Source organism: Rousettus aegyptiacus, unplaced genomic scaffold, assembly GCF_014176215.1.
Source record: "Rousettus aegyptiacus isolate mRouAeg1 unplaced genomic scaffold, mRouAeg1.p scaffold_m13_p_13, whole genome shotgun sequence".
Classification (NCBI taxonomy): Eukaryota; Metazoa; Chordata; class Mammalia; order Chiroptera; family Pteropodidae; genus Rousettus; species Rousettus aegyptiacus.
This window is the reverse complement of record NW_023416288.1, coordinates 26,723,655-26,745,000: the sequence shown is the minus strand read 5'-3', so window position 1 is coordinate 26,745,000 and position 21,346 is coordinate 26,723,655. Positions and strand designations below refer to the sequence as shown.

General features: G+C 31.2%; 1 protein-coding gene across 3 annotated transcripts in view; it reads left to right on the top strand.

The window, feature by feature from the left end:
- AGMO (alkylglycerol monooxygenase) overlaps nt 1–21,346 on the top strand; it is a 276,923-nt gene that overhangs the window by 137,362 nt on the left and 118,215 nt on the right. For all 3 annotated transcript variants that reach the window (XM_016165869.2, XM_016165868.2, XM_016165871.2), the window contains exons 9-12: nt 300–434; nt 2,233–2,349; nt 11,384–11,466; nt 16,772–16,877. In XM_016165869.2, the coding sequence (XP_016021355.2) occupies nt 300–434; nt 2,233–2,349; nt 11,384–11,466; nt 16,772–16,877 (441 nt within the window). The remainder of the gene's footprint in view (nt 1–299; nt 435–2,232; nt 2,350–11,383; nt 11,467–16,771; nt 16,878–21,346) is intronic.

The window sequence follows — 21,346 nt, the reverse complement described above, 5'->3', positions numbered from 1 at the left end:
TTTTCTACTTTGCTGATTTTATAAACAGTCTATTTTTTGATTTCAAAATTATAGTTTTGTGGTGCTTCAGAAATATTGACAATATTTAAATTTAAAAGAATGCATAGTGTATAGAATGAATTGTAATCTATAATGCAATCGCATATTAATTAATAATATTGCAATTATATATAACCTATATATTAAAGAAAATATGTACATTACATTAAACAATAAAATAAAATACATGATTATTGTATTTAATCTTTTTTGTTAAGACTTTTTCTTATTTTAAATAAACTATATTTTTATTCTTCTAGTTCCACCATTTAGTTTACATATGGACTACATTCTGGGCCACATCTGGATTCTTCAATAAGTTTTCTATCATATTTAAAGGACCAGGATGGGGTCCAGGTAAACCAAGACTTGGACTGAGTGAAGAAATCCCAGAGGTAAGTAGAGTTCATGGGTTTGATGATAGTAAAGATTAGTCTCATATTGTGAGGAATATAGCCAACTTGTATATATGTTGGCTTATGTAAATCCGAATAAGAAAAGATGTTCCCTTAGGCACAAGCAGCTTTGTGGTGCATAACTTAATGAGTGAACACCACCTAGGGGCCAATAAGAGGGGTGCCTTTTCCCAGACAGACACTGCCTCTTACCAGAGAACATGGTTTAGGGGACAGATCAGGGGAAGCTGGTTTTCCAATCCACCTAAAATCCACAAGCTTCGTGTAGTGCAGAAACTCACGTGGCTCATCACAGAATCCTAAAACACTAGAGATGGAGGGAGCCTTAAAGATGATTCAGCCTAGTCTTTGTTTTGTTCATGAAAAACAGATCTCCAGGATGGAAGGTCAAAAGTTACACCAAGGTGATAAAGCTATTGGAATAAACTATAACTCTAGTGTGGTAGTGTTAAATATAGAAATACTATTTAAAAACAAAAAAATAAGCAAGATAGAGATTTAAAACACTAGAAACCAAATGAAAACTTTGATTTCACTTCAAGTTTCTCTTACACACAGGGAAAGGAATTTATTTGCAATCATTCAGGATATATATTGTAATTCATTATCAAAATAACTGTCATTAATAGTGATATCGAAACAAGAGAAATGGTAAACTTCTGTTTATATCAATAATTATGAATATAAAAATTACCCAATATTTCAAAGAAACAAAATCATGTTTTATTTGGGTATTATTATTATTTTCAGAAAATCCTGATCTAAATAAAGATGTTTTCTCACTAGTAATGAAGGCTGTTGTGTCAAAATTTCTCAGATATTTGGTTATGTTCAAAATTAGTCATGTAATAATGTTCTAATTTGGTATAGGTGAAAATATTTTGCTTATTTCAGTTCCAAAACAGACTAGTTTACTATGGCCTATTTATTTATGTATTTTAAAATTTTAAAGTCATATTGTTTCTCAAATTTTCATTTATAAAATAAAATTGTAATGTTTCTGGGAAACTCTGTAGTTTAGGAAAGTCATTTCCTATACATCAGTATTTCCCTTGGAGGCATAATTATCTACACTACTCAAAGTTGCCTTCCATTTTCTCTTTTGCTATACTTTCCTGTATAATCCTGGACATATTTTTGTACTCATATTTCTACATCTCATATTTTCATGTTTATTTTGGTTATCTTGATCATCAGTACACATTGTTGAATCAATTCTTACAGTGCTATATGTGAGATATAAACCTAAAAGCAACAAATGAACAGGACAAACAAACAGGGACTCATGGACATGGACTATAGACTGGTGTTTACCAGAGGTTATAGGGCGGGGGAGGAGGGGAAAGGTAGGTGGGATAAAGGGGGTCAATTAAAGGGGCATAAGGGGAGGATCAAATATATGGTAGCTGAAGGAAACTGGACTCTGGGTGGTAAACACACAATAGACTATACATATGTCAAATGATAATGTATATCTGAAAATTATATAATTGTATTAATTAATATTACCTCAATAAACTTAATTTAAAAATTCTTAAAGTGCTCTACATGAGGCAGACTAAATCAGAATTGTTATGCTTCTGAAATGAAAAACCAGTCTCCTAAATTTTACATTGTTTTTCTATCCAAAAAATGAATGTTAGCATCATTTGGGGGGAAAAAAATAGCAAAACTTTTCATTTATTTTTGCATTACTCATCTTCAGTAGTATGAATCTCAATGAGAGGAACAAGCCAGAAAGTGATATAAAGAAAAGATTTCTTTCTTGTCTTCTTAGGTTACAGGGAAAGAAGTCCCCTTGTCATCATCAGCATCTCGACTATTAAGGATATATGCAGTTATACAGTTTGCTCTGATGCTAGCCTTTTATGAAGATACCTTTGCAGATAAAGCTGTGAGTGCTCTCCATTTTAAGTAGTGTGAAAAATTATCTGTCATTCTGTCAACAAAATATCTCTCATTTAAACAGGTAAATTATTTCTTCTAAACTATTGAATGTAAATTAATTAATAATGTCCAAAAGGTTTTAGTATAGAGTATTCATGAAATGATATAAGATTAACCTAAATCATAAATAGAAAGTAATTTGTCACAAATAAATTCCTCAACAGTCCAAGAAAAGTACTCCAGAAATTAGCATTAAATGTGTTTGGGAAAGCATACTTCAAATGAATTTTAACATATTTACCTTCAATTAGAGAATACCCTGATACCTTTATATGAAGAAGTTTTCAATTTGGAGTTTACTTCATTTCTTTTGTTCTTACTAAATATTCAGAATATTCAATTTGTCTTATTCAAACAAGTTTTAGATTCTGTATTCTAATTTAGGCATTAACACCTGGGAGTTATGGAGTTATTTTTTGACTACATAAGAATATTTTCATTACCTACATTTTGGAGAAAACAAAAATTACATAATGTATGTAAAAATGCACTATAAATTATAAAAATATAAAAACAGGTATTTTTAAATGCTTGTTTTGTTTTCTAGATTTATTTACATTATATTCTTCCAAAAAGGATTTACGATAGTTCAAGAGGCACATAAATTATAGTAATATAACTATTTTGGAAGTAGGTGAAATTAAAAATAGAATTACAGATGAGTAAAAAAGAAATATCAGTATCTTTGACTCTGTTACCAAGAAAATATATATGTTATGAAATAATTTCACTAAATCAGGAATTTTCAGGGCTCAAGCCTGATCAAGCCTGGACCACAGACCATTCAGTCTATGAACAGAAAGACAGTCAGCTCCACAGGATCCTCATGCTCTGAGAGAAGGGATAAGATGGTTTGAAAGAAAAATTAATATGATAGCATATAGAAAAAAGAGAAATAGATTTCCATAGGCACATATAAAAAATGTTAGATCTATATAAGCCATTGTCATTCATAAATAAATGATTTAAACATGTTTTTTTTAAAATAAAATGTGCTTTAAACACTTATAAAATGCTTAGTAATATGTAAACCTTCCTGCAAGATACCAGAAATGTCTAATAATATCATGAAAGGACACATATTGGCTTACTATTTGCTCATATATGTATGTATGTGTGTGTATATATATATATACACACACATACATACATATATATATATGTATATATATATATATGATACTACTAGTGAAACCAATTCCACATTGTAACAGGTTCATTTGCCTTTAGCTTCAAAAGAGACAAAATTTGGAACCAAGAATTCATTTCAGGAACAAAGGTTTCTTAAAAGCGGCATGAACTATTTCTCTCTTAGCGGTGCACATGTAGTTATCAAACTACTATAATTGTTAAGATTATTAATTGTTTAACCTAAGGGCTCATAATCATCTCTTCAAGTATTACATAGTTAACCCATAATCAATTACTTGTTTAGTTACTGTTATCTTAATTTATTCACCAAAATTATGACAAAAGTATACAAGCTTGAACAGAGCTCAGGTAGTTCAATGAGACCAGAAGAAAAGCTAGATTATCTGCATCTACATATCTAACTCTCAATATACTGATCATTGTTGAGTACAGTTTGCGTTATTGAATTTTTTCAGTTGTACTAAATGAGATCCCAAAATAAATTATAAATGCTTATAGAAACAAAAATGGAAATCCACCCATTTCAATATTGAAATAGAGACCCTTAAATTTTTTTCGCTAAGAGATTTGAATGTCTAAGTATGTTTGAGTGTTTCCTGGGTAAAAATATAGCCAAACATTATGTATATTAAAAGATAGAGCATGGTTTTTACAAGATTTTTCTACCACCATAAAAACTATATGAAAAACTCCTGTAGATGTATCAGCAAAGAGAAATATCAAGAGTTGAAATCCTTTTCAAATTGATATTAGATTGGAGACAGCTTCATTCTTGACACAAATTAATAATGAAAAGGTACATTTGCTTGTTTCCCATGTGTTTTTTTTTTCTAAAAACGTGCTGTACAACTAGGAAAAAGTTCTCTTGTTTGCAAAATTCTATAGTATCTTTCTAGTCCCAGAGATGTTTGAAAGCATATAAAGACATTAAAATCCAACAGCAATACTTTATTTCCAGATTCACTATAGCCAGTAATCACATAAAAAGTTATGGCTGACTACTAGTTGGGGAACCTGTTGTGGTCCCACAGCCTTTTTCATTTATGCATATACTAGCGTAGATCAAAACTTACTTGGTTCATGTGTGCAAGTTTTGTATAAATAACTTTGAGATTCAAAAATGCAATTTGATGGCCACCGCAAAGGTGTAAAAGGCACATTCCTTTCTTTCTGAAACTTGCAATGCATACATTTAAATACATAATGTTTGGTTTAGTGATATGAGCCGCAGACTTTTATGTTGATTTTGGTTTAGGAAAGCTTGGGAAATTGATTCCTTAGCTGCCAGGGTCCACACCATGGAGTGATATCATGAATATACATTTGAAATGAAAATATAGATGCACTAGTATGTCCAAAGTGAAATTGTGAAGTCAATGCTATCCTTTTAAATATAAACACACTCAAAACAGTTTGAATATTTAACAGTCTTATAATAGAATGTGCAATAAACGTATCACAGATATGTTTTAACACAATTTATTTGGTGATATATTTCAAGTTAATGATGGATCTGAGAATATCCAATATAAATTTGGAAACAGATTTATGTAGTTTTAAATTCTCCTGGATGTTGTACTCTGTAAAACATTATGGTCACTGAAGTTTTATAACTAATATTTTCATGTTGACATATTTTAGCAGATACTTTGAAAAAAATCAACATATTTAATTGTACTATTGTAACAGAAAGTGTTACTTGCACAAGTTTGATCTAGCCTACATCCTGCATAAAACCTCTCAATAACCAATGTATGCCATTTTCTTCCAGTGAAGCCCATTGGGATTTAATTTAATTTCCTAAAGTTTTAGGTAGTTACTGAAGTAATGTGAAAAAAAAGTAAGCCAAAATGAGCATCAATTATAACTTAAAGCCATGAAATAAATGTATTCTACGTGTAGTAAAGAAAGGGTATAAGCAAAAGCTATCTAAGAAGCATAGACTCCAGTGACTTAAAAAAAAGTGACTGTAGTGGGTTTCAATAAAAAATATAACTCTAGTTCACTATATTAAAATATAATAAAGTAGAAAAGTACATGTTAAAAATGTCATTTATATCAAGTAGTGAAATATTAATTTAATTTAAATATGTCTTCATATTATTAGTACTGTCTCAAATTTGATCAGTATCAGGAAGCTCCTTTAAAAGTTATCATGTAATAAACATAATCAATCATAAACTGCTTATAATTTGAATTTTGATCTCATTTTCATTTATTAAAAATATGTAAAAATTAAACATTTTAATTTAGCTTTGGAAACTTCAAATCTAAATGTACATGTCTTGGAAATTATATTTTCTTGTTATAAGTAATCCTCATGGAAAGGAAGTTTGTCTCTCCGAGATTGTTTTTTAATATTTCTTTTTTTCTCTTTTGTATTTTGGGAAATAACAGAAGGATATATAGCTTATATTCCCATGTGTTTCCTACTGAAAAAAACAAAAGTTTTCTAGCTTAGGAATAGAAAAAGTCGACGTGCTGATTTTACTGAGATCTTTCTTGTAGCAAATACTAATAATTCAACGGGGATTTATTAACCCCCAAAACAGTTCCTTCCAAGAAATATGTGTCAACATGAGTTGTGAGACCTTTCATTGCTGAGATTCCTTAGACTTAGATTAATTATTAACCAGTACTGGGACAAGACCCTTGTATTAATTATTAACCAGTACTGAGACAAGACCCTTGTATTCCCTACCCAAAGCCCAGTGAATCATGAGGTTGTCTAGTCTGGCTGGTGGGAACATGTACCATAGCAGGCATTGCAGGCTCTAATCCTTTTCTGGGCACCTGGTTCCGGTGACCAGGGAAGAATGTGCCACTGGACCCCACAAGACACCTACTACGTAAGGTCACTCTATTAATATAGGAGCCCTACCTGATACTTAGAAACAAACACAGGGAGGCAGCCAAAATGCAGAGACAAAGAAACATGTCCCAAATGAAAGAACAGAACAAAGCTCCAGAAAAAGAACTAAACAAAATAAAGACAAGCACTCTACCAAGTGCAGAGTTCAAAACCAGCCAGAAACAAAGAATACAATAACTAAAATGAAGACTGTCTTAGGAGGAATCAACAGTAGATTATATGAAGCAAAGAACCAAATCAGCAATTTAGGAGATAAGGTAGCGAATATACCAAATCAGAACAATAAGAAAAACGAATACAAAAAAAAAAATGAGGATATTTTAAGGGGCCTCTGGGACATCAAGCATACTAACATTTGCAGTATAGGGGTACCAGAAGAAGAGCAAGAAAGAAATTGAAAGCTATTTGAAGAATAATGACAGAAAATTTCCCTAACCTGGTGAAGGAAATAGACATACAAGCCCAGGAAGTGCAGAGTGTCCCAAACAAGATGAACATAAACAGGCCCACACCAAGACACATCATAATTAAAATGTCAAAGGTTAAAGATAAAGAGAGAATCTTTAAAACAGCTAGAGAAAAGTAGTTAGTTACATACAAGAATGCCCCCATAAGATTGTCAGCTGATTTCTCAACAGAAACTGCAGGCCAGAAGGAATTGGCACAAAATATTCAAAGTGATGAAAAGCAAGGTTCTACAATCAAGATTACTCTACTCAGCAAAGCTATCATGTAGACCTGAAGGACAGATAAAGAGCTTCTCAGTCAAGAAAAAGCTAAACCAGTATTACAAGGAATGTTGGAAGAACTTCAAGGAGGAGGAAGAGGAGGATCAAAGCTATGAATAATAAAATGGCAATAACAAGATATCTAATAACAATTGTTTTCAATGTAAATGAATTAAATGCTCCAATCAAAAGATAGAGTGGATAAATGAGTAAAAAACCAAAAAACAAAAAAACAAGACCCCACATATGCTGCCTATAAGAGACTCACTTCAGATCGAAAGACACACACAGACTGAAAGTAAAGGGAGGAAAAAAGATGTTTCATAAAATGGAAACAAACTAACAAAACTGGGGTAGCAATACTAATTCCAGACCAAGTAGACTTTAAATCAAAGGCTATAACAAGAGACAAAGAAGGACACAGTAATCCCATGTCTGGGAATTTATCTAAAGGAACTGAAAACACTACTTCAAAAGGGAGATGTCAACCCATATTTTCACTGTAGCATTGTTTACAATAGCCAAGGTATAGAGGCAACCTGGGTGTCCATCAATGGATGAATGGATAAAGAAGAGATGGTACATGCGTACAATGGACTATTACTCAGCCATAGAAAAGATTGCAATCTTGCATTCTGCAACAACATGGATGGACCTAGAGGATCTTGTGCGGAGTGGAGTAAGTCAGACAAAGACAAATACCATATGATTTCACTTACATGTGGAATCTAAAGAACAAAATAAACAAACCAAACAGAAAGGAACTCATAGATACAGAGAACATTTTGATGGTTGCCAGATGGGAGCATGATTGTGGGGGGCGGGGCAGGCAATGAAAAAGGAGAAAGGATTAAAAAGTACGAAGTGATGTTTACAAAATTATCATGAGGATGTAAGGTATAACATATGGAATATCGTCAATAATATTTTAATAACTATATATGATGACAGGTGGGTGCTAGATTTATTGAGGTGACTACTTTGTAAGTTATATAAATGTCTAATCACTGTATCATACAGCTGAAACTAATATAATATTATATGCCAACTGTATTTGAAAAATAAAAAAATTCAAAAAAATAAAAAATAAAAATACACCACCTTGTTATAATAACAAAGTCCAGACATTTTGTCTAAGTTCTTAGAATAAAATCATTGAAAAAATTATTAAATCATCTTTGACAATACACAAAGTAATAAAATAATTTAAATATAGTAGCATAGTATTATTTTAGGACATAGTGTATGAGGTCGATTATTTCCTTTTGTGAAATTTACTATTTTAGTGAAGAGGAATTTTCCACTCAGATGGCAAACCTTGTAATCAGCTCTTTGTTCTGCTTCTGTAGACATGCTTGCAGCATAGACTGAAGGGCAAAGTGACCTTGAGATCAACTGAAGACTCACCTTCCCCTTTGCTTGTTCTCTCTAGATAACAAATGTATCCCCTTTGCTTATTCTCTGTAACTGCCCGTAGCCCATAGCAACTCCCACACTCTGTAACCGCCTGAGGACAAATTAACCAATCAGCTCTTGCCAAATTAACTTATCCACTGTGCAGATAAGTCTTATTAAAGTAAGTTTACCCCTGAGCTTATGACCCAGATCTTCAGAGTGCTAGCTCTTCTGGGACCACCGGCGTAAAAAATCTGAGTTCTCCAACTCTCCAAGTGGTGCTTGGTTTCTCGCAAGTCTGATTTTTCTGCAACATTAGGAAATATAAAAGGTAGTTATGTTGACCATCAGAGTTTTTTCATGGAATAGTAAGAGGGTGATATCTTTATTCTGGGTATGCTCCTTATATAATACTGACATTTATCTCTGATGTATTAGAGTAAACAATGAGAGAGAGTCAGGGATCAATCAGAGGTTTGGGCTTGAGCAACTGAAAAACTGGAAGTGCCATTTCTAAGATGGAGAAAACTGGGAAATGTGTGGTATGGAGGAAGAAATCAAATACAGGGCTGTAGACAAACTAAGTTACAGTCTCCTATTAGCCAACTAGAGGTGTTGATTAGACAGCTGAAGAGCCACATTTATTTGGTTTTCACTCTGACTTCCATAACCAGGAAGCAATTTACAAAAAGAGTTTGTTTTTTTAGTTCAAGGATTATGAATTCCCTAACCAAAATATATATATATATATAATTCTGTCTCTGAACTTCCTGTGATATTTGTAACAGCTAATGAACATTTTATTTGTGCTTTTTAGCTTATTATAAATAAGGTTAGCCTAAACACCATTTGGAAAATTAGTATAGCCTGAACATTGCAACAATGATAATCCTCATGACCATTAATCGACTTCTTACTTTGTGTAAAGCACTCTTTTAAACACTTTATAATAGTCCTTGTCAAATTCATGTTTTTGTTTCAAATGTACCAAGCACATAATGGAGCTTTAGAAATATGGAATAATTTGCCCATGTTTCCATGGCAGACAGGTTTGTATAATTCAAAACTCTATATTTTTATAGAATATTTAAAATCATGCTATAGTGTTTGGGCACAACTCATTTCTCCCTTCCATATGAATTTCTCCCTAAAATATAAAAATGAAGCAATAATGGTGAAAGAGACATTTTTCTTTAAATATAAAATGCTTCCCTTAAGCAAATATTAATCTACTCAATCACACCTTGTTACTTCTGCCACCAAGAAAATATTTTTCAGGTCATTTTTTCTTCATTGTCCAAAAGCAGTCACTGCTGAATTCCACAGATCCAAATAGCACTCTCCTGCTCTCCATTAAAACATTCTGGCATTGACTAAGCTCCCCATCCTATATCTGATACTTAACATTATCCCCATGTTTCTAAACATTCTGATACTTTTTTTCTTCAGATTTATGACTATTCAGCAATATTTTTTTACCAAACTATTTCTTTGGAGGGTTTAAAATCTCTCAGCAATTTCATGTGCCATCCCAGGCATATGTATAGTAAATAGAGAGGTGGAAAAAATTGTCCATGAGAAATAGAGCTGATTTATAAGATGGAGTGGAACTAGGGTATTGGATGTAAGCAGCAATTGCAACAAGAGGCTTTTGCTTATTGTTTATAACTTTGAACAGATGCAGTTTGTTAGGTATGAATGTTAGTTAATAATAATTGAAATTATCTCTAATTATTTCAGGAAAAAGAAAAGAGAAAATGTTCGTATAATGTTTTGATCACTATTTTAGCCAATCTGTTGTATTACATGGTATTCTCATAAAGGTGGAATGTAAACATCAGAGGTGAAGTAGGGAAATTATCTAGGGGCTGTGTATCCAACTCCTTGCTTTTAAGATTCACTTTCAATCTAAAGCAGTATTCATCTAGCCCCAAACATTAGCGATGTGACTTCAATTTAGATCTCTGTTCCTGCTCCCTTTAAGCTTCTGGTTCATATGTATTCTGCGGTTGTTACACATTCAGATCTGAAAAGTTCTTTTAAATTTCATGACATCATTTATTTCTTTGTGATGATGAAAAGTTACTTAACCCTTTGAGTCCCAGTTTGTTTGTTTTTTCACATGTGAAGCAGATATATATAATAAAAAAGACTGTCGAGATTATATAAAGAATTAAAGTATACGAAATACATAGCAGATAAACTATAAAACAGTAGATTCTCAAAAAACATTAGTATTAAATTTTGACATATAAGCAAATTGTGTAATTATGATATCTTGTTTTGTTACAATAATTTAAAAGGTAACCTTTGACATTACATACAAATATATATTTTCTGTCAAATATGAATGTGAATATGTGTGCAATCTCCTTCTATTTGTTTGCACTCAAACACATTCTTCTTTAAATATTTTCTGTATTAAAGACAGCTTTGTATATGAAACCACGAAGACTCAGTGGTTATTGAATATAACCAATAGCTATTGGAATATGGTATTTATTCATAAAAATGTAAGTGATTTATCTATACATGGGGGCATAGGTACTTCAAAAATCAAAACTTTAAAGGAGAATTTTTAGAAAGAACACATTAAGCAAACTATCATTGTGGAGTTATCTAATTCATTCTCCAAGTGCCCAAAAATATAACTGAATAACATTATGAAAATCAAAACGTCCTCTTTTTTAAAATATCAACCTTTAAAAAAAATGTCAGTGACAAATGGTGTAATAAAAAATAAAATTTGGGCTGTGTTCATTGCCAGCTTTAAATTCTAATGTGACTTCAGATAACTCTCCTAAAGGATCTGTTGGTCTCTGTTTGTTTGACAGGCACTATCACAGGTCACTCTCTTTCTGAGGGTTTGCTTCATTATTCTGACCTTGACCTCCATTGGATTTCTCCTGGATCAAAGGCAAGACATGACGTTCTTTCATTTTATGTAATTTTATAATATAGTTTTTTTAAACATATGTGAAACTTTGACATTCACCAAACATTTGTTATTGAAAAAAATAAAGTTAAAGCTATAATTTCACACCTTCATTTAAAATGAAACAGAGTAGCGGTTTATCTGAATTTATATCTAGGGTGTGTTTTAAATCTAAGTCCTTTAAATGAAATTTAGGTTTTTCAAGTTTATTAAAAAAAACTCTATAAATATAATGATTAATTTGGCAAAACATAGACCATAACTCTGAGTACTTAATAAAATATAAAACATATTTGAGTTGTTTTCCTTTTCCATTAAATAGTTCATAATATATGCCTGAATGTATGTGTATTTTATGTCTTTGCCCTCATGTGGCATATTTTTTAAGGAATCCTCTTTTAAATATTATCCTGGCCAGAAAATACATTCACCTGAACAATTTTAAAATGCCTTTTTGGCAGATGGCATATAGAAAAATACTTATTCATTATGTTTTAGTATTTATCAATCATTAATGTTAATACTAATATCAATATTTATGGATTAATATGTGACATGGAATGTTATTAATTATTACAACACTCTGAGATAATAATTGCTATAAAGCCCACTTTACAAATTAAGAAAGTTAGACAAACAATAAGAGATAGACTAGAAGACAAACTCAAGCAATGTGACTCCAGAATCCACCATTATAGAATTTGCATACCTTGTAACTTTGTGAAAAACTGAAAAAAAAAAGAAAAAAAGCTCAGTCATTCCTGAAGTCTTATCTTTGTTGTAGTGTTATTGGTTTTCAAGTAGGTAACTGGTAACCATTACATTTAATAACCATTCAGTAAATTTTAAATATAAAATTCCAGTAAACAAACATTTAGTTTATATTGAATGTATGTCACTTTCCCAAGGATAACTTAATAGATGATCTGGAATTACAACAGATTCTAGAGTTTCATCAAGGTCCAGGTCCAAATGAACTTTCTGGTTGATAAAATGTTTATAAGATGCATTTCCTATAAATATTTTGTAAAGACTGATGCAGTTGGCACATTTCACATAGTCTACATAAACAATGTATAGAATTTTTTTCTTCAATACTTTAAAAGTAGTGTTTATTTTATCATTTTGTTTGCTTTATATCCCTACTTTTCTACACTAGAATTAAAGTATGTACCGAGTCATGAAAAGAGAAAATGGAAAAGTGAGTCTCAAAATCACCTGAAATAATTACCCAGATCCAGAGAATCAGGATGATTTAAATATCATAATTCCATTCTTGCATACACTTAATAGAATTAGCATAGCCAATAGCAATAGTAGTGTTTCATTTTTTAATAAAGATTTTTTTGTTCATGGATGCAGATAATAGGCCAAATAAGCACGCTATCAATTTTGCCATAATATTATCCAGTTATTCTTATTGTATATAATTATTTAAAAGTCTAAACTGCCTCTGGCCATAGTCAGGAACTCATACTGGGATCGAGGTTAGTCATTCCGTACCAGTGCAATGAAAACTGGAAGAGATTTTTTTAAAGTGTTGAAAGAAAATTCCTAGCAACCTGTAATTCTATATCCAGCAAAAATGAAGGTGAAGTAAAAGCTATTTATACAACCTTCTATAGCAAACCTAACATTTGATAATGAAATGTTGACAATTTCCCTTTGAAATGGAGAACAAGTAAGACATGCTTATTATTTAACATTTTACTAAAAATAGTGGTGAAAGAAAAGAGAAAGAAATAAAAAGCATAAGGATTTAAAAGGAATTAACAAAATCATCAGAAACTTAATTTATATTAATTTAATAAACAGAACTAATGGATTAATTAAGAAATCAAAAGAATCTATAAGGAACTTATTCAAATTAATAGATACATTCAGAAACATTTTTAGCGAAGTGGTTATCAATTACATTTTGTTATACTAGCAAATAAAACTACAGTCATGTGCTGCTTAACAACGAGGATACATTCTGAGAAATGCCTCACTGCACATTTTCGTCTTTGTGGGAGCATCATCGAGGACATTTACAGAAACCTAGATGGTATAGCCTATTACTATAAGTGCTTGTGCTATGCTTTTACAGAACTGGCAGCACAGTAGGTTTGTGTACACCAGCATCACCACAGACACATGAGTAATTGTAGTGTTAAGCCTTGACAGTTGGCTTTTCTTCTTGTAACGCAAGTGCTCAACTTTAAGCTTTGATTTCTGAGACATCTACTTCAAAGAAGCATCCACTTCAAGGAAGGCTATCAGGAATAAACACACTGTCATCCGAACCACAGTAGATATTGAGTCAGGCTCCTTTGTTTTAGAGATTTTAGTTGATTTTGATTACTGGCCATTCGGCCTACTTGTTTTTTCTCTTCTCATGCTTTATATTCCCACTCTTATGTTTTAAATTTGCCAATAAAGATTGAGCCCACAGAACCTTCACCCTTTACCCCAATAAAAACAGAACCCTAAGCTCATTTCTCTCTGTCTCTGGCTCTCTGTCTCTGTCTCTCTCTCTCATTCACTCTCTTTCTAGGGCCTGTAATTAAAAGTTTTCTCATGGTTATTGCTGAAGGGTGTTTTGCAATACAGGGTCAGTCCACTTGCAACATTGATTTAGAAAGGAGAGATGTCTGTGGGAAGGTCACCAAGGCCCACTTGAGTGCCCCTCGGCATTTCTAGCCTATAGCTCTACTATTGATAGGCTGAGTTCAGCCCCAAACAGTAATGCATTGTAGTACGACCTTACAAGGGCTAAGACTCACTAAGTGATAGGAATTTTCAGCTTCATTATAATCTTATGAGACTATTATCCTATATATGTGATTCATTGTTGACCAGAATATCATGATGCAACACATGACTGTATAAGCAAAAGCATCACATTTATCAAATACCAAGAAAAAACAATCTTTAAAAAATGAGTACAAAAGTCTCTAAAAATACACTACAAAACTATTGAAATATTGTGAAAAATAAAGAACTAAATAAAAGAGAGCTATATTCATAGATTAGAGTGCTTGATATTGTAAAGATTATAATTCTTAGCAAATTGATTTACATTTCTATGCACTCTGAATTAAAATTGTAGATTTCTTTCTATAATTTAACAAACTTCTTCTAAAATATATGTATATGGCCTGATAATAGCCAACATAGTCTTAAGTTGTAAAAAATTTCAGGAGTTGCACTGCTGGCTGCTAGGATATATTATAAAGCTATGGTAATTAGACACATTTTATTGACACAAAGATTAGAACAGAAAACCTAGAAAGATATCTATGCTTATATTTAGACTTGATTTGTGACAATGGTGTCCCTGCAGAGCCATGGGAAATGGCTGTCTTTTCAACAAATGGTCTTGGAAAAATTGGATTTCTACAAAAAAAATAAGAAAAATAAACTTGACAAATATTTCACACCATAAAACTTAATTCTTGGTTCAGGGGATTATAGATTTAAAAGTGAGAGGAAACCCAATACAGATTCTAGCAGATAGCATGGTGATGTATCTGTGTAACCTTGGGGTATGTAAAAATATTAAATAGTACACAAAAATTTCTAATTTAAAAGATAAAATTAATAAAGTAGGGTATAATAAGAAAGTCAGTTTTTTAAAAAAATTAACTCATTAAAACAATAAAAAAAATTAAAAACTTCAAGTAGGTGATGCTATCTGCAAGTTTTATAAGTAGCAATGAACTAATATCTCAAAAGACTAAAATTAAAAAGATTGACAATACCAACTGATGGAATGCTCATACACTGAACAGAGGGGTTTATTTTGAAAAACAGAATTTTTTCTAAAATAATTAACATATATTTAGCATATATGTATATCCTATAACATAACAATTCAATCCAAGTTATATATTAACCAATACACTTAAAAGCATGTAAAAGAATGTGAAGACAGTATTTTTTATAATAAAAAAATATGACCAGCATTCCAAATGTTCATCATGAGGCAAATGGATGCATGCATATTGTATATCCACTAATGACATTGAGTGAAAGATGCTAGATACAATATAATCCCACTTACAAAAAAGTTGAGATTAAACTACACACTAGTTATAGAAATTTATGCTAAAGTGGTAAAATATAAATCAAAAAGAGTAAGAAAGGGTGTAATTATTATAAAAGTTATGGAAGTGATTCTTGCTGAGATAGAAGGAGGGTGAAAATACTGAGGGAATAAGAAGTCTCATACTGATATTGGGTGGTGATTACATGGTTACTTGTTAAAAGTCATCAAACTACACGTTTCTGTTTTGTATGCTTCTCTATATGTATGTTTCATTTCCACAATATAAAAGTTTAAAAGTAAACCATGTAACAGAATTAACAAAATCTATGTATTTTAAAATAAAATATTATTTTTTATTAATAATTGCCCAGATATCAATTTTTAACATTAGTTTATAGGAATGAGTTATAATATTACTTTACAAGGAAAAATTATTTCTTAATACTTTTTCCACAAAAAATCATATTACTTGAATGCAAACCAGTCATAAACTATTACCCTATTTCTTTTAAGTTTAAATTACAATTGAAAACGTGTTTTTGTATTAAAATGATGTTATATTCAATTTTACAGAAACAATGGGTCATAATAACAGACTATAGAAGAAAATTTTAAGTTCAACAAATATATCACTTTAGATGTTCTTCGTTCTTCACTTTTTCTCTTACCTCTATACTATAATAGTATATAGCTGTATTATAATGACGTTAATTCAAGAATATTTTAGTTAGAAAATTCAGCTGTTCTAACAGTACTACTTGTCTTTTACAAAAATATTTATTATCCAATGAGTGTTAGATGACTATCATTTGAAGCTATTTTAAGCTGATAAAGTAGTTGTTTATTTCTATCATTATAAGGGGATCAATAAATGCTTATCTGTGTGTGACACTCAACTCTGTTTCAGATACATAAACAGTTTGAATTTCAAGGTTATCATATATACAGAAAATATTCATCACAAAATAAAGTTCTATATTTATGCTACCTATCATATTAGGCATAACCACATTTTTCACGTTCCCAATATTTCAGAATTTGACTGTTCATTATTTGAGTAGTTAATTATATCAGTCCTCCTAACAAGTCATTTTAAAATAAATGAACCATAAAGATATTGAAGGAGGGAAATATCATTTACTCTAAACTTTAGAAATTTGAAAGTTTAAATAAATGTGCATCACTGTACTAATTATAATATACAAACATGTAAAGAACATATTTAAAGCTAATGCGTGTTAATGACATTTATTTTAGACCTAAGGCAGCCGTTCTGGAAACTTTCCGTTGCTTGGTGTTCCTAATGCTATGTAGATTTGGTCATCTGAAGCCTCTCATCCTTTCCTCGTCATTTGCTTTTGAGGTAAGGCATTTGCTTTAGATGGCTATAGCAAGATTATACATCTATTGAATACTTAATTCATTCATTCAACAATGTTTTTGTCTATTGAGTTTGTGACTAGTACCTGTGGGAAATTTTACCTATTCACCTACTTACTAAAACTTATTACTTGTGTCACTTTGAGCTAACTAGTTGATATTGTGAAGGCTCAGTTTTCTGATCTCTAAGTTTGGATTGATACCATTAACCTTATAGAACTGTTGGAAAAATTACATTTCATGATGTTTATAAAAAGTAGGCCACATAGTTGGTTCCCAACAAGTGGTATAGCAATTTATGAAAAGTTCTTGGCAGAAATGTTGCCATTGGAGATTTTTCTCTTTAGGCTGTTAAAGTAAAAATGGTGATCAAGGTATTTTGCTAATTAACTATATAAGGTAATAAACCTACAGAAATAAAATTATTAATGACATTGAGATTTTTTTACAACTGAAAAATATACATGTGTTATAATTTGATCTTCTGCAATAATTAAAACTTGTCTTCCAAGAACTACATTGAAATTTTGGGTACATATTTATTATTTAGACAACTATTTAAAAACCTTTAGTTTCATCATTAATATTTTAATGGATATGATTTTTTTCTTTTAAATTAAAAGCTATATTGTTTAACTTTGGTGCCAAGCAACCTGCCAACATCCCTAGAATGTGCAATTTGTCACCTCATATAAGCATGAAACATAAATGCTAATGTTCCCCCCAGCGTCAATGGAAAAACGAAATTGGGTATTTCATAATTTAGTAATGATTATAAATTGGAACAAACTTTTTTGGTGCTACCATATAAGGCATATATAAGTATAAAAATAAGGAGGGGAAGACATATGTATATAAATGTGCAAATGTATTAACTGTATCTATGTAAATATATCTGGAAAGATAAACAAGAACCCAATACATGGTTGCACGTGGGAAAGTGAATTGTGTGGCTGGAAGAAAAGAATAGGGTGAGTTTCTTCATTAAGTTAATATTCTTTGGTACATAAAATCTTTGAACCACATGAATACATTTCCTACTCTTAAAATCATACAAATTAAAAAATAATAAAGCATAAAATCTTAGAAAAAGGGTCTTCAATATCAGCTAATCTAATACATTTAAATAGATATTAAATAAAGTTTATATAATGTGAACATGTATTGTTTCTTGAATTAAAACCTAAAAGAAAATTGAAGAAATTTATATATTTTAAAAAATACAGTAATATACTTGCTTGGCCAAACCCCATCAAAGAACAGCATTTTTACACTCTAAATATGGGAAGACATTCAAATTGTAGGTATGAAAGTGAATAATTCTAGTTAATAATTCTCTTTAATAATAATTCTATTAGTCAGAAAATAATATAGGTGAAAGTGAATGTTAAGACTTGAGCTTTGAAGCCACATTGCCCGAATTTGATTTCTGGCTCAGAAAGTTAATAGGTAGTGTCCTTGGGCAGCTACTTAACCATTTAAATATTCTTTCTCTTGCCTTCTTCATCTGTAAATAAATGAAGTAATAATATCTACCTAATAGGATTTTGAGGATTAATGGAGATAATCTATTTAAGAGATTTAATACAGTGCTTAAAACACAGTATGTGCTCCATAAATATTAGATATTATTATGGCATTGTTATTTTGTTATGTAAATTTAAAAATCCCATGGAATAATTCTTTGGCTTGCCTCAGGATCCAGAAGTGAAGTTTGAGGCATGGGAAATGTGGAGGAGCAACAACGTTGAACTAAAAGTCTTAGTTTGACATCGGCTATGACATTGACTCTGCCTTAGGTTGTTCACCTGTAAAATAGGTTACTGAGAGCTAATATGCATTGAGATTTTACTATGTTCTAAATGTATTACTTGTATTATTCTATTCAGTCTTCATATCAATGTAACTCATGATGTAGTTACTATAATTATTATTTTTATAATGAGAAACTTGAGTTACAAAGGGGTTAAATAATGTGTTTTAATTAACATAATAAGTGAATAAGTCAAGATACAAACTCAGGCCATCTGTCACCATAGCTCTTAATTATCTAGCAACTTTTCCTTCGGTGTAATGATAGCAATACTAATTTACCTAAAGAATTTTCAATGAAAAAATCTAGATGCAATGTAGCAAAAGTATCATGAAAAATATAAAGAGCTATGAGAAAAAGTCATCAATTTAACTGCACATTGCTCTTGAAAAAAACTAATGGTTTGAAGAAATTACTTCTAAATTATCTTTGGCTTATGATTCAAGAAAGGGAGGACACCATGGCAACATCTTTTGGGCAGCTCACCTACTTTTTCCAAAACCCGTTCCTGTCCATCAAGGCATACACATGGCCAATTCTTCAAGAGTAGACATTCCTGCAGTTTGCCATTAAAATGTTTCCTTCAAGTGGTGTAATAACAGTACCTACTTCATATGGTTTGTTAGAAAAATTAAGACACGCAAAGGCTGGAATATAGGAAGCGCTTGACACATTTTAGTTATGATCGGTGTTTATATTATTATTATTGTTGCTATTATTATTGTTAAAATTATTAACCACTGAATTTCTATGATTAAAACTGAATAAGTCTTCGCTAGTCAAAAGTCTATTACTGTATGGCAAAGACTGGGGAAATATTTTATTATCAACATATTTACCTGTGAAGTGGCCTTTTCTTTCACTTCTTTTTAAAGTTCAAAATTCTTTAAAATACAACCAGTTACCAACTCCTATTTCTTAATTGAGAATTTCAAATTTGTGTTTTCCTCACTTTTTTTGTTTCTAAGAACTTTATGTAACCTTTATCATTTATCATAATTTTAATAAAACTGTTCTTTGTCCTTCATAAGGAGTATAAAAACCTAGTAAATGGTCTCAGTGACTCCATTCAGTATGAATTAGGTATAACTGACTAGGCGTGATTATACTGTAAGGACACAATGTTCTCATCAGTATTCTTTGAAGCTATCATTTGAAATAATGTCATTGAAGCAATAATCCTCTTTCTTTTACAAATCAAAGTTGTATATATTGGCAACATCAGCGTTTAGCCCTGTGACTCTTCTCTATTTATCTAGAAAGATGGAGTTTTTCTGTTATGTTGCTTTATTATGTAAGTCAAATCTCATGGGTTTGAATGATTCTAGTTACTCCACACCAAGCAAGCATATTGCTGGCTACACTTAAAGCTTAAAACACATACACACAAGCACACACAGGCTGGAAAACTGACCTTAAGTTATGTTTCACTTAGATTATAAAACAGTTCTCAGGTAGTTAAAATTCTGAGTCAAAAATACTAAATATGATTTGAATTTGACCCTATGATCTATATGTGGAAGATTTATTCTCTTTAGAATATCAAGTAAGGGTGTGGTGCTTTTGATGTTTATAACTAGAATTTATTGCTACGCAAGTGCACAGTTGTCCACTTAGTATGTGCCACGATTAGTCCATGCCTTTGTACATTTCTCTTTGGATAGGTCCATCAATATTTTGACCACATGCTCATATGCCTTCTTTTTAAAGCTTGCTTTCTCACTCATAATAAATAGACAGAAAAACAATCACGTCATTCTTTTATTTACCCATTTCTCACATACATACACTTTTTTTTTGCTAACTCAGATGTAATTTGTTCTTTTTTTCTAAGATGGACCTGAGAATTTGTGATTGATTTAACTTTCTCATATTGATTCCTTTAAAAATGTCTAATCTGAAGAACCCTTAAAAAGAAGATAGCAAGGTCAAAGATGAATAGCTCATTTTTATAAGTATATAGGTATTGAAATATTTGTTTGCATATATTTTGACACTATGTCAATTTTGTTTCATATAACTTTTTATTTAATTGAGAAGGTAATTTACTTTAGGGTATTGGAAAAAGCACTGGCTTTGAAGTAACACAAACCTAAGTGCCATTGCCAGCTCTGCCAATTTGTTGTGTGGCTTTGAGGAAGTTATCTAAAATGGCTATACCTTATAGCTTCCTTAGCTTAGCTCCCTCAGTAAAAAGGAGAATAAAAAAACTTACAGGCGTTGTTCTGCTATTCAAAGAAGTAAAGAAGAGAAGAGTTTGTAGAATCTAGTATAATAATTAGTATGTAAACAGAATAGGGCATTAAAAGCAATGAAAATATAAACCTGAGAATATCTGCTTATTAGTGGCCAAATAATTTGAGTTGACTCCAGAAGAACATTCAGTTGCTTTAAATGTAGACTGTAGAAAAATTCTAAACTATGATTCACAATTTTTAGTTTAAATCACTGAAATGGAAGCACGTTGTCAAGCACCTTGAATCTCCTGAATCTGAACAAAGATGGGTAGAATTTGGACAAGTGGAACAGAAAGGAGAGAGCACAGGGAGGACAGTGAAAAGTCCCAAGGAGGGGGTGACCATGGACTGATTCAGTGATGATACGAACTAGGACAACAGCCCAAAGTGTGGGTCTTGATA